General features: G+C 47.4%; 1 protein-coding gene across 1 annotated transcript in view; it reads right to left on the bottom strand.

Annotated features, from left to right (window-relative positions):
• LOC108788091 overlaps window positions 1-17,261 on the bottom strand; it is a 59,675-nt gene that overhangs the window by 34,665 nt on the left and 7,749 nt on the right. The window contains exons 6-10 of the mRNA XM_018557825.1: window positions 12,251-12,575; window positions 10,717-10,878; window positions 10,299-10,349; window positions 10,119-10,218; window positions 9,238-9,825 (exon numbers count right to left, since the gene is read on the bottom strand). Of these exons, the coding sequence (XP_018413327.1) occupies window positions 9,238-9,825; window positions 10,119-10,218; window positions 10,299-10,349; window positions 10,717-10,878; window positions 12,251-12,575 (1,226 nt within the window). The remainder of the gene's footprint in view (window positions 1-9,237; window positions 9,826-10,118; window positions 10,219-10,298; window positions 10,350-10,716; window positions 10,879-12,250; window positions 12,576-17,261) is intronic.

The following is a 17,261-nucleotide window of genomic DNA, read 5'->3' as shown; positions in this document are numbered from 1 at the left end:
GTTTCCAAACAGTTTTGTCTCCCAGAAATTTGAGAGGTGCTCTTGGTGTCCCCAACGTATATGATAATATCAGTGGACTGTAAAAGAGGGTATCTCATAAGAGTCATGTGGACATAAAACAATTGTTGTCTGGCTAGTATGGGTTCCCCCCCACCACCACCACCAGCTTCAGTCCTTTGAGACATTTGAGACACTGACCAAGAAAAGGTCCACAGGTTACGTAAGTCACCCAAAAGTCAGAATTCTCAGAAAGTACTTTTTAAGGGGCCAGCAAATCAAAAAGATGCCAAGCAGCGTCTATTTTCCGAAGGAGGTCAGAAGTTTCAGAAGCCATATTTCTTACTGAAAGTATTTTACTTCTTCAAGGCCTTTGCCTAGAGGAATGTTTTTTTCTTTTAAGTAGACTGTTCCTTTAAATGTTTACTTTATACTTCTATTGATTGCAGATTGAGTGTATATGAGAGTATTTAGGACACAAAGATCTCTACAAGGACGTCATGATGGAGAACCGGCCGCCCCTCACATCACCGGGTAAGAGGAGACTTTCATTTCTTGAGTATTGAGGATCCCCCTAGATACACACATCCTCTGATATAAAGACATAGAAACATTGTATTCAGTCAGTGTGTGTGTTTCCTACAGATGGATCCAGTAAGAGGAACCCACCAGAGAGATGTCCCCGTTCTCTCTATTCCCGGGATGCCACACAGGAACATCAGCAGATCCCTCAGAAACATGAGATCTCTCGGGAACATCATGAGATCCATGAGGAGGTTCAGGTACATCAGACTTGGGGTCTTCACATTAAACAAATGTTCATTTATCACTTACCAATAAATGAGGCCACATGCACTGTGTTTTCAGGCTGAAGATCTGATTGTGGTTAAAGTTGAAGACCTGGACGAAGCAGAAGATCCGTATGTGAAGAATGACGAGCCGTATAAGGAGGAGCAACGTTCTCCAGAGATCAGCACAAGTGAGGAATAAACACTAAGTCCGGAAAAGAGTCCCAGATTCTCCTTGTTCAGTCACTACAACAATCTCTTCTTCTCCCCCCTCCTCTGTCAGTAGACAGTAATGGGGGGGGCGGAATGTGTCTAGTGGGGGGAGTCAGGAGCCATCAGCCTCTATTAGACGCCGGCTCTCCTCCTCACATCATGTAATTGTGTGTTACCAGCCAAGAGACGTGACCAGTCTCCCCCCACACACACACACTCTCTGGGGTCTCTCATACATCTCAGTACAGGGGGCTTCACTCTCATCTTTATTCACAGACCCCGGAGACACTCAGAGTGATGTCAAAGTTGAGGACGTGAGAGAAGTGAGGATTAAAGAGGAGGAACGTTCTCCACAGATTGGCATAGGTGAGTAATCCTTGATTGTTGTGTTCTGATGGATGACTTGGCCCACTCGCAGTTGTGTATAATAATTGTTCTTGGAAATTAAAGGTCAAAGCTACTTATTGGGGGGAGTAGAAAGGTTCCTGATGTTGTCTCTTAGGTCATTCTTCCGATTGTCACATGTCTTCAGTATTCCATTAAGCCATCATTTGCCTGTTTGCTATCAGTCATGACCTTGGCTTGTTCCTCACCTAATTGCCAACTGCCCGGCCTACTGGTTCTCTTGTGGACCAAACCTCTTCCTGCCCCATCTGCAGTGCCATCTTTGGCTAGTAAAGGGAAGAACCTCCTTAGGCTTTGCACTTTGAGGTTGCCTTTGTCAACAGCCCTCAACACAGGAAGACTACAGGTACCCAGGACACAAATAGAGTCTTCCTGACTTTGAGCAACATCTTGGTGGAACGTTGCCTATTGCCTCTTTAACTGGGATCCTTTTACTTTTCGAAAGAAGGGTGGAGCCTTCTGTTCGGTGTTCTGCCAAGGGGACATGAAGGATTATTCTCATTTAACATCTTCATCCAACCTTTAAACCTGGTTATCTTGGGTTTGTCAAATTGTGTAAAGAACTGGGCCTGGGCATCTAGACTTCCATCCCTTCTACAAAAAACAAATTGTCAATTTTCAATACTTGAAACTGAGATGATAAATTCTGATTTCTGACAGATGGACGGTACAGACGGAACGGCACAGAGAAATGTCCCGGTGTATCTCCAGCTGATGACTTCACATCTAGTTCTTCAGAAGAAAAACCCAATAGCCTGGATCTCCATGTGGAACTTCTCCACACCAACGTGTCCCCTGAGCCTTTTAAGCAAGGTGGGAGCTTTCCCAACCCCGTCAACCATCCAAGATCTCGCCACCGCCCTAAGAAGTTTCCATGTCCCGAATGCGGAAAGTGTTTTTCCCAGAGGACGAAACTTCTTGTCCATGAGCGGATTCACACCGGGGAAAAGCCCTTTTCCTGCTCGGAATGTGGCAAGTGCTTTGCGGAAAAAGGGAGCCTGGTCCAGCACCAAAAATTTCACGCTGGCGAGAGGCCGTACTCGTGCCCTGTATGTGGCAAATCCTTTACGCTAAAGGGCGACGTCATCAAGCACGGCAGAATTCACACAGGCGAGAAGCCGTACTCCTGCTCTGTCTGCGGGAAGTGCTTCACCCTCAAAGGCGACCTGGTCAAACATGCCAGAAGCCACACTGGCGAGAAGCCCTATCCATGCCCTGTGTGTGGCAAAGCTTTCACCCTCAAATCCGTCCTGGTGGCGCATCAGAGGACTCACACAGACGAGAAGCCGTACGCTTGTTCTGTTTGTGGGAAATGCTTTGCGCAGAAGACCAACCTGTCCACGCATGAGAGGACTCACACTGGCGAAAGGCCGTATTCCTGCTCGGAGTGCGGGAGGGCCTTCACCAGGAGAGGGAATCTGATCTCTCATCAGCAGTCGCACCAGTGAAAGGAGCCTTGCGTCGACGAGGATACCGGATGTCGGGTTCCAGGCCTGGTTTGGGGAAGGAGGCCAGGAGAAGCTAGAGGTTAAGAGCAGATGACAACGGACATAGCTCAAAACTGTTCTTGCCACAAGTTGAAGCTCCAGTCCAATGATGTAGAACCCAAAACTGCTCTTGCCATAAGTTGAAACACCAGTCCAATGTTGTAGAACCCAATGAGTTCTCCCCTTTGGGTTCTGCTTGTAGTTTAAGACCTTGGCACCGAACTCCCACATTTCATAGACTCTGCCATAGTTCAAAGAGAACATTGTACGTTGTTCAAAATATTAGCAGGAAAAAACAATCAGAAGAGGTGACCATGATGAGGTTGAGGATGCAGATCCTCAAAGGTTCCACCACATGCCAAGACTGGACCATATACTTCCAACTTGGCCGTATATGGTCCAGTCTTGTGTGGTGGAACCTTTACGAGCACTGCTTGTAAGTATCATGACATGTAGAGCCTGTGGTAGCTGTCGTGGTCTATATTATAGATTTCTAGGATCTGGACCAAAAGTGGACTTTGTAACTTATCCAGACTGTTCAGGTGTGACTGTACATGCTAATGTGGACACGTGTGACCATCCTGATTGACCAGAAACATGTCCACTGTCTACCATCCTCCAGCATGAGTGTGTTCGATGATTGGTCTCCAGAAAGATAATGCAGTACAGCAGCTTGGTGGGCTTGCTGTGACCGGTTGATCTTCAGCTACTCATATGGTCTACAGCAAGGAGAGGGTGGTGTGAACAAAGCGCAGAAGACCAATGTCCACTCTCTACCATCCTCCAGCTTGAGTGTGTTAGATGATTGGTCTCCAGTACAATGATGCAGTGCAGTAGCTTGGTGGACTTGCTGTGACCAGTTGATCTTCAGCTATTCATATGGTTTACAGCAAGGGGAATGTGGTGGGAACAAAGCACGGAAGATCATGGACATGTTGGCCAATGTCCACTGTCTACCATCCTCCAGCATGAGCGTTTTTCATGATTGATCTCCAGTAAGATGTTGCAGCGCAGTAGCTTGCTGGGACCGGTTGATCTTCAGCTACTCATATGGTCTGCAGCAGGAGAATGTGGTGGGAGCAAAGCACAGAAGTTCATGGACACATTGGCCATGTTGGCTAATGTCCACCATCTTCCAGCGTGAGTGTGTTTGATGATTGGTCTCCAGTAAGATGATGCAGCGCAGTAGCTTGGTGGGCTTGCTGGAACCGGTTGATCTTCAGCTACTCATATGGTTTACAGCAAGGAGAATGTGGTGGGAACAGAGCACAGAAGATCATGGACACATTGGCCATGTTTAAACAAAGGCTTCTATCTAGCATTCAGCTTACCTTTCCAACCAGGCCTTGCTGTAAAAGACCAGTACACCCCTCCTCCTGCATTGGGTCATCTGGGAACACCTTTTTCTTTTCTGTATGTGATGTAGGGGGGATATTCCCAGGCTGCTCGTTGACTCCGTGTCCGAAGACCTGATCTATGGGAGTCGCAGTAGTAACAATTTTCAGATTCAAAGCTGCCACGGAAGCCTGAACTTGATTGCCGATACACCGAGCAGAGAGAGCGTCCGGATTCAGGAAGTACACGCCGAGTGAACGTGTGAGTAGCTGCCAGAATTCTGGCTGCAGAGAATCACTGAGAGCCGAGATTAAAGTGCATGTTAAACCCTTTCCATGACCTTCTCTTATCTGCTACCTTTTTGTCTGTTAAATAAAGTTTTGGTATTTGTTTGATGAGTGCGGACAACAACCCATTGATCCTACCAGAAATCTTGTCAGTTGTGTTCTGTAGCCGTGTCCTAAAGTGACAACGCTGCTCCTCCATAGATACAATCAGGGCCGGATTTACTCTCCCTGCCGCCCCAAGGCCAGGTCCTGTGATGCGCTCCCCCCGGGACCCCCCCTCTTTTATCTTATTATTGTTTATTTTTTATAATTATTTTCTTATTTTTTAATAATTTGTTTCTTTTTTTACTTTTTAATTACCTTTTTATTTTATTATTTCATATTATTTATTTAAATTTTTTATCAATTACATTTTTTTTTCACCTAACTTTATTGCTATCACATAGGAGAAAACAATCCCCTGTGTGATAGCAATTTTGAGGTGACAGGTTCTCTTTATGGACCCTGCCACCTCCAATACAGGAGTTCTAGCACAGCACTGTGCTGGAACTCCTGTGACAGGTGAGAGAGGAAGAGCGCAGCACAGCACAGCTCTCCCCTCTCACTGTCTACAGTCTACACGGAGCAGCAGGGTTACTTATAACCCGGCCGCTCACTGCAGTCAGAGACTCGGGACTGGGTGGCGGAGGACGGAACCAGAGGAGAGAGGTAAGTGCAGGGGGGTGGGGAGGAGGCTGCACCCTGTTTACATGTGATCTCGGCGACATCGCCGAGTTCACATGTAAACAAAAAATCGTCTGCCTCACTCTACATTTAGCTCGGCTTGTGCAAAGCAGGACTGAATGTAGAGAGGGCAACTTCCCAACAAGGACACCGCTGCCGCCCCTCTGAGCCCTGCCGCCCCGAGACCGGGCCTCGGTGGCCTTGTGGGGAATCCGGGCCTGGATACAATTCGGTGTCAGCCTGGGACAGGAAGTGTGTCACTGGAAGGATCTGCAGGTGAAAATAAAGGGATAAAAACGAATGCAGCCGCCACATCTAAGGATATATTTCACCTTCCCTGGCTCCTCCCTCCCCCTCATCAAAAAGTGAATAAAGTCTTTCTATTTCCATTACATTTCTTTATTTTAGTCGCTGTGATGTCATCACTGGGTCTCTGTGTTCTATGCAATGCCGGCACATCATGGCTGGTGGGAGGAGCTGGCAGGGTGTGGTATATAGCTTCATAAAAGCATCACAGCAACCTGCCTCAGTCCTCTCCCAAGACCCCTCAGTCCTGATGCAAGCAGTGGGCTGGCTCTTGGGAGGAGTTATGGAAATATCAGATGGCCTTGATGGGTGGATGTGAGGCTGGAGGGGTGGGCGTTCCAAACACACCGCCCTGGGAAATACCCACGTGATGCTAAGCTTCCATGATTGATCCAATGAATGAATCTCCATCTGACTTCCTGCAGCTTCTAATACACATTGTGAGAAGCTCCTGGCACAGTGCGCAATGAAATCAGAGTAAGCCATTTGAGTCTAGGAGAGGAGCCGGTGCTCTGAGGAGAGGTGGGCAACTCGTCGAGATCTTCAACTTGTGACGTCACATCTGTTGTAGATCTCGACGAGATGGCGCTAGGGCTAGTGCGTGTGCTGCAGCCGTCACAGTTTTTGCAATCCTCGTTGACTTCTCCACTTGCCGTAGGTGCGCCTTCGAAATTGTCATCGAGTTCCCCAACTCCCGTTGGTGCTTGTGGCATCGTGTGCCTGCGCTGGCGTACTGTTGCAGATTGTAGAGCTTGATATTTCTTGGGTGGCTGCGCAGAAGCACTGACGGGAGTTGGAGGTCTCGACGAGTTGGAGAAATCGATAGAACACCGGTACAATTGTGCAAGACTGAAGGGAAGGCCGGAGGTCAGATTTAAGCATCTAGTCCAAGAAAGTCACCCCAAAAAGTCTAGGTCCAAAATATTCTCAGAGGTGCTTCTCTTTGTCAATAGAGTGAACAGAGGGGTTCCATGAAAGCATTGGGACATCTTCCCAAGCCTTGTGTCCGTAGATTACATTTTCAGACTTTCTAGGTACATCACCCTATCGATATGGAAGTTGGATCGCAAATGTTAGGTTGGGTTGTCAATGTTCAACGGTGAGTACAAATAAAGTTGACTTATGTTCCTACTGAAGTCCACCTGTTTCTTTACCCAGAAGGCCAGAGGAGGAACATGGGAGGTCTAGTCTGTATAGACTAAAGCCAATCTGATCATCCAATCTCCTTTAGGTTGACCAGAATTTAATGTGAAGGTCTAGCTACATGAAGGCCTAGCTACTCAACCCAACTTACACAATCAGATGGCTCTCAATGTTATGGAGCTCCACCAACCACCATCCCCATGTCCAGTGAGAGTGTTCTTACTGGTCACTGAAGTAGTTTCATCGGGCAGTTGACAGGACTTAGCCCGGCCCTCATTTCATCCAGCTGCATGGGGTGCCATCATGTTCTACTTCTGGTGGTCTCATAGTGAGATTAAGTGGTTTCAATGTCAGTTTTGAGTTTAATGTCAGCCATGTTTGGAGTGGATCCAAATTATATGTGTTGTATGATCAGTAGACTGGAGATGGTGCTGCCTCCAGGGTGCCACCTTTATGTTGCTGATAGCCTCAGGGCTGTCAGGATCATCTGGAGTGATATTGAATTATAAGGTTCTACTAAAAGCAAACATTGTATATTTCAATAGCGAACAGCCGCTTGTCTATATTCAGCCACCTCCATGTTGGAGGAACTATATGCAACCAAAAATGCACTGAAGAAATGGTGGACATCCATGTCGGTGTGGACTTATTAGGACTGACTTGAGAGGGACGAAGGCGTGGCCTGTGTATATTCAAACCCCTGGTGCCATTCCTCTCCTCTCTTCCAGTGCCGGGGACTCCTGTCCAGCTAGTGACTGCTGGCATTTCGGGGTTTTACCCATAGGGTCTGGTTCGTGGCCAATCAAGAGACAGAGCTCCTGGCTGGTGTCAGCTTTAAACGGCACAGAGACACGAGGCTTGGCCCCGCTGCAGTATCCCTTGTGTTCTCCCGTAACCTCTTGAGCATACCCAGTGTCGCTCTGTGACTCTACTGCACCCGGTGTCACCTGACCACTGTGGCTTTTAAACACCCTCTGACCCAGAGCATCCTATTTTCCCTGTGACTCCAGTGCACCTGGTGACCCCTGTGACACTTAAGCACCCTGTGCCACCCCGTGACTCCAGAGCTTCCTAAACATCCTGTGTGACCAACCTATGACCTCCCTTATGGTATGGGTGTTTCCCCTGTAATTCCAGTGCACTCTGAGCATCCTGTGTTACCCAGTGACCCTTGTGGCCGTTTTTGGGCCCAGTGTGCCTCTGTGACTCCACCTACCACCTGTAATCTTAGGTTCCCTGCCTGTGGATACAGAACCCTGTCCACGACAACTGGCTTTAAAAGGCCTAAAGAAACTAGAAGTCAAGATTAATCCATGCTCTCCTACTAGGCCCAACCACATTGGAGTTGAATTAACCTTCTGTTCCAATGGCGATGGTCACCAGGACAAATAGTGAGAGTGGATCTCTTTCCAATTAACCTCTGTGAAGCCCTCATTGGGTCCTACTCCCAAGCTGTACATGGGGCCCATGACATTATGGTCTAATCAAGAGTAAGCCCTGCTCTCCTACTAAGTCCAACCCCATTGGAGTTACATGAACCTTCTGCTCCAATGGTGATGGTCACCAGGAAAAATAGGAGAGTGGATCTCTTCCAGTTTACCTCTATGGAGCCCTCCTTGGGTTCTACGTCCCTATTCAGATGTCAAATGTCAGAGCTTGAGTGAGCAGTAGAGGCTCTGGCATTTGACAGCTGAATAAAAGGGGTGTGGCTTAGTAGCAGGAAGGGGTAGGGCTTAACTTTGACTTAGGCAGAACTCGAGGCCCCATGAACAGCCTGGACCAAGGATGTAAGGAGCCTTCGTAGCAACAGACTTGAAAACGAACATAGGTACTTGCAAGCGCCACAAGGTGCCTACACTAGAAAATCCTATTCTCTGTTCAACTCTGTTCCTGGTTTCACATTGATACTTTGGAGGGCCCACCTGCCACCCTTCTGTCCAGTAAGAGTGCCCCAGTGGCCAAAAAGGGTACACTCATTGGACACAAGGGTTGCAGGACTTCTAGGGCATACAAGCCCTTAGTAGGAAGAAGGAACTGGTTTCACAGAGGGTTTATGGTTCTAGATCTTGTTTAAAATGTCCCACAGATTGATATGAAGGTTCAGGTCTGGGCAGGTGTAGGGAAGTTGGGTCACCCACCATCTTTTTATAGCCCTTGGTGGCTCCGTTGGTGAGGTGTTCCCATCACCATTCTGGGATCTGCACACCTCACCATAGGCCTTGTGAAAAAACTGAGCCTCCATGCTGGATCCCAGCCCAACAAGAATGTCCCTGAAGGCATAAAGACCAGGTGGACTCATAAATAGGCCTTCTTTATTTTCACTGGGTTATTCACGATGGTACCCTCAACCGGCGTTGACAAGTCCATCAGAGATCTGACGTGATTGTCCTTATCAACAAAATGAGTAACTTCAAACCGTTGTACAATAACAAAGCACTTCACTACTGTCATGCCACAGGCACGTGTGTAGACAACCGTCACCACCCAAGCAGCGGTGCGTTCTTCACTTGTGCAAATACTGGTGTTCGATCATAGTGGCTTTCCTTGTGAAACATTTGCCACAATCGGGACAGGCGAAGGGCTTCTCCCCCGTGTGAGTCCTTTCATGGCGGGCTAGGTTGGCCTTCTGCGTAAATCGCTTGCCGCACATGGAGCAGGAATATGGCTTGTGCCCCGTGTGAATGAGTTCGTGACGGTCCAGACGGGATTTGCTGGAGAAGTGTTTTCTGCAGTAGAAGCACGTGTATGGCTGGTCGGTGGTGTGGCTGGCCAGGTGGTTGACAAGGTCCTTTTTCAGGTCGAAACGCATGCCGCAATCGGGACAGGAGTGCTGCACCTCTCCCATGTGAGTCCGCTTGTGGGCGAGGAACGTCGTCACCTGGGTGAAGCACTTGCCGCATTTGGAGCACGGAAACTTCTTAGAGGCCCCATAGGTTGCGTGATAAGTTACAGGAAGGGAGGGATCGCTAAAGCTCCCTCCAAGAGTAGAAGGATCTACTAGATGGACACTGTGAGATGATGGGTAGAGATCTGTGGTCATAGGGTCCTTTGGAGAGTCTGCAGGGAAATCATCATCATCATCTTTGCTATCTAGAGAGCTCTCAGGACATTCCTCCCTGGTGTACCGTCTGTACAGCCCATCTGGAGGGAATAAGAACACAAATATGAATATTTAAAGTGTATCTAATGTCCAAATTTTATTTTTTTACTATTGGAGACTGGTCACGTCTCTTGGCTGGTAACACACAATGACATGATGTGAGGAGGAGAGCCGGAGTCTAATAGAGGCTGATGGCTCCTGACTCCCCCCACTAGACACATTCCGTCCCACCATTACTGTCTACTGACAGAGGAGGGGGAGAAGAAGAGATTGTTGTAGTGACTGAACAAGGAGAATCTGGGACTCTTTTGTGGATTTAGTGTTTATTACTCACCTGTGTTGATCTCTGGAGGGATGTCCTCCTCCTTACACGGCTCATCACCCTGCACATATGGATCGTCTTCATCTTCAACTTTGATTACGACACTGTTTCCCTATAATAAATAGTTGACACCATCACTGTCTGGCAAATGCAGATTTGTTTCAAATGTCAAAAAACAATAGTTCCATCTACCTGATCCTCCTGAGGGAACTCATGATGTTCCTCAGGTATCTCATGATGTTCCTGTGTGGAGTTCCAGGAATACAGAGGACGGGCCTGAGGGATCTCCTGATGTTCCTGTGTGGAATCCCGGGAATACAGAGGACGGGGACATCTCTCTGGGGTATTTCTGTTCCTGGATCCATCTGTAGGAAACACACACACTGACTGAATGTGTGTATCTAGGGGGATCCTCAATACTCAAGAAATGAAAGTCTCCTCTTACCCGGTGATGTGAAGGGCGGCCGGTTCTCCATCATGGCGTCCTTGTGTTCTTCAGAGACATCCTGATGTCTAGTAGGAACCTGACACACACAATGATACAGTCACCATTAAGACACATCCCTTGTCTGTAACTGGATAATGTCCCAGAATTCCCGGCACCGCTCACCTTTCCCGCCAGCAGCTCAATGATCTTCTGGGTGACTTCTTCAATTTTCTTGTCATTGTTGTTCTCAGTTGTCAAGGATGGAGCTTGAAGTGCGAAGGGGCTTTGGGCCTTCTTCAGGTTTGGTGCAACCAAGCCATCACGTAGCTTGAAGGCAATATAATTCTATAATTAAAAGAAACAACAAGTGGAAGGAGGAATAAACATTCTCAACAATGATGTCTAAAAGGGATGTGGTGACCTTCCAGGTAGCCTCACCTATCCAGTCGGGTCAGTGTACTATTCATGGACATAGCTAGTAGTAGTTAGTCATGTTCAGATGAATTTTTTCTGTAACACTGAAGACATTTTATCACTAATCCAAGTGGGTTCCTCAGGTTACCGAATGCCGACCTCAGCAGTTATAGGTATACAAGTGAAAAGGGATGTGACCTCATAGGACACCATGATCTCTTTTGCCTGTAACCTCAATCCACAGACCTGGTTGACTAATTCATTTGAGTTCTGAATGTGACACAGTGTGTCTCCAACTAAGGATGCTAGGGCTGTCACCAAATAGTTGGCGATGGTATACTGCATGTCACAGAGTTGATGCTGCTGACAGTTGATCTTAGAGGGGTCCCTTCCTTGTGTATTTTCAGGAGTCCGTACAATAATGGTCCAGCCTCCCCAGTATAGAGGCAGAGGCCCAAAGTACAATCAATGGCTTTTACCTGTTCAGTTGTTGTAAGAGTCCATATAGGAGCGATGTAGCTTCCCCTGTGTAGAGGTGTCTTCACCATCTGAAGCTCTTATAGGTATCCATACAAGTACATTGTAGTTGCCTCTGCATAGAGGAGGTGGTCCAAGGTCTGATTGATGGCTTCAGCTCTTGTAGGTATCCATACAGTTATTTTCCTCTGGCTAGAGCTGGTGGTCCAAGGTCCGATCAATGGCTTCACCTCCTTCAGCTCTTGTGGGTATCCATACAAGTATGTTGTAGTTGCCTCTGCATAGAAGAGGTGGTCCAAGGTCTGACTGATGGCTTCACCTTCTGAAGTTTTTGTAGGTCTTCATACAGGTTTGATAGACCCTGGACCACCATCTCTACCTAGCTATATCATACCTGCGTGAAGACCTACAAAAACTTAAGAAGGTGAAGCCATCAGTCAGACCTTCTACTACCTCCTCTATGCAGAGGCAACTACAACATACTTGTATGGAAACCTACAAGAGCTGAAGCCCTTGATCGGACCTTGGACCACCAGCTCTACACAGGGGCAGCTACACCATACTTGTTTGGATACCTACAAGAGTTGAAGAACATGAAGCCATTGTTCAGACCCTAGACCACCACCTCTACCCAGCAGAAGCTATGAACAATGGCTTTGCGTTCTTCAACTCTTGTAAGTATCCACAAGATACCCCTGTGTAGAGGTGGTAATCCAAGGTCCGAATGATGTCTTCAGCTTCTGAAGCTCTTGTAAGTATACATACAAGAATGTTGTAGTTGCCTCTGCATAGAAGAGGTGGTCCAAGGTCTGACTGATGGCTTCACCTTCTTAAGTTTTTGTAGGTCTTCATACAGGTATGATATAGCTTCTGCTAGGTAGAGGTGGTGGTGGTCCAAGATCTGAACAATGGCTTCATGTTCTTCAACTCTTGTAAGTATCCATACAAGTATGGTGTGTAGCTGCCTCTGTGAAGATGTGATGGTCCAAGGTCCAACCGATGGCTGCACCTTCTTCAGCTCTTGTAGGTATCCATACACATGTAGGTATCCATACACATGTTTTGTCACTTCCTCTGGGTAAAGCTGTTGGTCCAAGGTCCGATTGATGGCTTCAGCTCTTGTTGGTATCCATACAAGTATGGTGCCACTTCTGTTAGGTAGAGATGGTGGTCCAAGATCAAAACAATGGCTTTACCTACTTTAGCTTTTGTAGGTATCCATACGGGTATGGTATCACTTCCTTTGGATACAGGTGATGGTCCATGGTCCGACCGATGACCTCACCCTCTTCATCTCTTGTTGGTATCCATACAAGTATGGCGCCACTTCCGCTGGGTAGAGATAGTAGTCCAATATCAAATTGATGGCTTCACCTTCTTTAGCTCTAGTAGACATCCCTACAGGTATGGTATCACCTCCCTTGGATACAGGTGGTGGTCCAAGGTCTGATCAATGGCTTTGCCTTCTGTAGCTCTTGCAGGTATCCATACAAGTATGGTGTAGCCGCCCATGGGTAGAGGAGGTGGTCCAATCAATGGCTCTTACCCACTCTGTTGTAGACAGACTATCTAGAAGGAGTCTAGGGACTCATACTGGCATCACGGAGCAGATCACTGAGTGATTGAAGGCCCCTTCTTTCCACTGGGGGTCAAGTTGGAATGAAGTGCTTTGGTCTTGGATAGGACAACAGTGACAATCGGGTGGAGCTATGTTGTTTCCCAATCGGTGGCCGGTATGGATGGAAGATTATGTAGCTGCAATAAGAACATGGCGGAGCGCCACAGGGACAATTTGGAGTACCACTAAGACACATGGAGGTACCACAGGAACATGGCAGAGTGACACACCAACATGGGGAAGCCATAGCCACATTCAGTCCCTGGGCTAAGTCTACCACCTAAGATTGGGTAAGTTCCCTGTCTGAAAGGTTCTTCACCCAATTGTCCTCATCCATCCATTCTCCAGATTAACTGCTCCGGCCCGTAGTAGTAAAGTGGTGAACTTGTCGGTTTGTCTCTCCTTGTCTTGGGAATGTTGGGCTAGTTAAGCAAGCTCTAATTTGGGCCACTCTAAAATCTCATCAGGTAGCTGCCAGCTGGTGAAGAGGACCTGTCTCACACACTCTAGCCCTCTGTAACATCCTTTTGGTTCCATGAACCTTTCCTGTGCAATCCTAACACAAGCTCATCTCAACTGAGGAAACCACCTGAGTGAGTGCTGACTCCTCCTCAACATTACAGAACAAGTCCAGCTAAACATGACCACCAAACCATGACCTGGATCAACGAGAACCTTCAAAGACATATTAACAGAGAGGAAACTCATGTCATGTGACCTCCCAGAATCCTCCTCACCTCTCCGGTCAGGTCTGTGTTTTATGAATAGAGATAAGAGTGATGCCATGTGACCTCCCAGAATCCTCCTCACCTCTCCGGTCAGGTCTGTGTTTTATGAATAGAGATAAGAGTGATGCCATGTGACCTCCCAGAATCCTCCTCACCTCTCCGGTCAGTGTGTTATGAATAGAGATGAGTGATGTCATGTGACCTCCCAGAATCCCCTTCACCTCTCCGTTCAGGTCTGTGTGTTATGAATAGAGATAAGAGTGATGTCATGTGACCTCCCAGAATCCTCCTCACCTCTCCGGTCAGCAGGTAGATGATCTCCAGGGTCAGGTTTAACATCCTCTCGGTCATGTGACCGCGCTCCTTCTCCATCCTCAGCGAAGACACCGGGAAGGGACTGACCATGATAAACCCTCTGCAAAGATAACCATGTGACACGTTAAAGGGGGCGCTCCCATCTCCAGTCATACATGTTGTATGTCGATAGTCTGATCGCTCCACACTATTATTTTGAAAGCCTTGTTTCTATGTACGGCTTCTAAGTTCTCAGTATATGAGGGCGGCCATATCGGCTCATAACATACTCCGGCTCATAACATACTCCGGCTCAGTATAACCCTATCAGCCTGTACACCTAACACAACACATCAGTCTATCTGTGTGGCTAATTGATTTTATCTCTACAGTTTTTCAGCAGTGAGGCAAAGCAGGTACAGAGTTTTAGGAATTGATGTTCTTTGTTCAAAAGAAAAAAAAAAAAGTCTACAAATAAATAATAATAAATATATAATAATCACCCTGGAAAGCCGCCTGTCTCCTCTCTATGACCAACACCGGAAACACTTCCTTTACTTCCGCCGTGTGGCTCCAACACTTCCGCTGCGTGCGTTCCACGGCCGCCCAGCTGCTTCTTTGTTGCTATAGTGACGCCCTGCTAAGGGACTAGAACGCCAAACAGTAAAAGAACACCGTTCATTCAGTGTGAAGCCTTAGTTAACCGCTAGAGGGCGAACATCTCACCGTGGGAGGAAAACGGGCTCACTGCATAAAGGGTGGCGGCCATTTTGTCATAGCCAGCATAAGCAAACCTAACCATATTATTAACAAAAAATATATAATTATTGATATACTAATGGTAACTGTAATAAGTCCTCCTTGTTTGCTTCTATGTAGAGATATATTTTGATACTGTCAACTTTTCTGTAGAAGATGAGGGGGTCATTTTGTTGTAGTCCCAGTGGCGTCCATTTTGTTGTAGTCCACAGTTTTAGAAAAGCTTTGGTTGTGTGAGAATTCTCCTGCTACAGATGTGAGACTGGGGAGTGTGTGCCCAGTAAGGAGGAGGTAATATTAATGTCCTCTTCTTATAAAAGGGAAGAAAAGGGGGTCCTAGCACTGGCAATTGAGGAGATGGGGGGGAAGTCATGTGACTTTGTAAATCAGGGGGCCGACAGAGTGCTGTACATAGCTTCCTGAAAGCATCACAGCACACTGCCTCAGTACTCTCTCAAGACCCCTCAACCCTGATGCAAGCAATGGGCCAGCTCTTTGGATCAGGTATACAAATATCGAAATGCCTTGGTAGGTGGGTGTCAGTCTGCAGGAGTGGGCTTTCCTAGGCAGGCTGTATTTGCATGCAGACCACCCTAGGTAACGCCCACGTGTGATGCTGAGACTCCATGATTAAAAGAACTGAAATCCAATGAATGAAAGGGGTGAGCCAGGGACAATCAGTCTAGGGAGGAAAGGTCTGGGGAACCTCCAGGTGTGGTGAAACTACAAATTCCATGATGCATCTGTCTCTAGGAGTCATGCCTGTGGCTGTGAAACTCTTGCAATGCCTCATGGGACCTGTAGTTTCACAACAACAGGAGGGCCGGAGGTTCCCCGCCCCTGGTCTAGATATTGCTTGATGACCTCCAGCCAGAAGGCCCTCTTGTATTCTGAATCCAATGTGTTCTGTCCATGGACAAGAGGAAAGGGTACCAAGTGAGGGAAAGAACAGTTCTAGGGTTACACTATCTCTGTGCCCTCAATCCAGAGGCCTTCAGCTCAGGTCCCTTCAAGCTTTCACCTTCCTGCATCTGGACAGTTGAAAGGGAAATCCATATGTTTCCATGTGGTCACCAACTGAGTATGGACGGTGGCAAGCAATGGGCAGTGGGTCGAAAGTGTCACCAGGAATCTAAGGTTAGGTCAGGTCCACCATTACACTCAACCCATCCTAATCTTGAAGCATTATGATTCTCTAGTTCCTAGTTACGCGGGCCGACGATGGACTCATGGTTGACTTATGGAATTGGTTGAGCCATGTACTGTATATATTTATATATAGCATACCTGCCTTTAGGCTTGCATTTTCACAATTTTGAAGGCCAGGAGATGGTTAGCAAAGGGCACTTGCCTGCCGAGGCAGGACTGGCTTCTCCAAGGAGCTCTTTCAGAGCCATACGTAGTCAATAAAGCAGAAGAGGGTCGCTGTACGGAGCACCTATAGAGCTGGTACTCATGAACTGTTGGTGGTAACTACTTCTGGGTTTTTCTCATAATTCAGTGTTTTCCAAATGTGTCCTCAAGTCCCAGCAACAGTGGTAAGTGTCACAAGGGTAGTGATACATGTCACGTCAATGCAACTTAGTCACGTTTGGTGTTATCGTTAATGCATGGACTCTTGGTGGGACTTGAGGTCAAGCATTGGGAACAGACCTTTGGGATTGGTTTTGGCAAGCACGAAGGGATGTGTAGTCACAGAAGTGTCCTGCAGAAGGATAAAACCGTTGAGCCGTCCTGGTTGTCACCTTTCGCTCCTTCCCATAATCCTTAGTAAAAGTAACCTTGGGGCTGCTGCTACACTGCCCTGGGCCACCGGACTAAGCTGGCAAAAGGAACCATCCAACCACTGAGCCGTGCTCCTGCTGGATCCTTTGTTGAGTCCTCGACGTATATTTTTGAACACTGAATGGAGCACCTAATGGATAAAGTTTGGGAGCATCAATGACAGCTTTGGCTGTTCTACTTGGTTCCAAAACAGCAAGACCCTAAATGACGTCGGTGATGGCCTGGCCACGTTTTGCCTATGTTCTCCACAGCTCAAGTACTGGGTAATGTTGGGTGATAAAGTCACTGTAAAGCCTCGCTTCTCTTATCTATGGGAATGGATCGCAACTGCGGAGTTTCATGGATGGGGATCAGTTGTGCAGCTGAACTCTGTTGCCCTGTATTTGATTAGGCGGATCGAGAGCTGCTTAACATCATACTCCCCTTGGCAAAAATGGAAGTGCCACTCCTCTGGTAGTTAGAGAGCAGGGTATGACGTTCAGCACAACAGCAATAGCACACAGGGTTAATGGCTGTGAGAAACAGCAAGGAGTTTAGCTAGCAGGTAATGAAGTTCAGCACAACAGCACTATAGTAGTGTCCTGGTAGCCAGGAGGCATAAGCCTCTACTTGTGGTTTGTTTGGTGGTCAATGGTAGAGCCCTGAGACTCTTG

The sequence above is a fragment of the Nanorana parkeri genome, unplaced genomic scaffold, assembly GCF_000935625.1.
Source record: "Nanorana parkeri isolate BGI_ZX_2015 unplaced genomic scaffold, ASM93562v1 scaffold305, whole genome shotgun sequence".
NCBI lineage: Eukaryota > Metazoa > Chordata > Amphibia > Anura > Dicroglossidae > Nanorana > Nanorana parkeri.
Note: the sequence above shows the minus strand (reverse complement) of the source record. Positions and strands in the feature narration are given on the sequence as shown.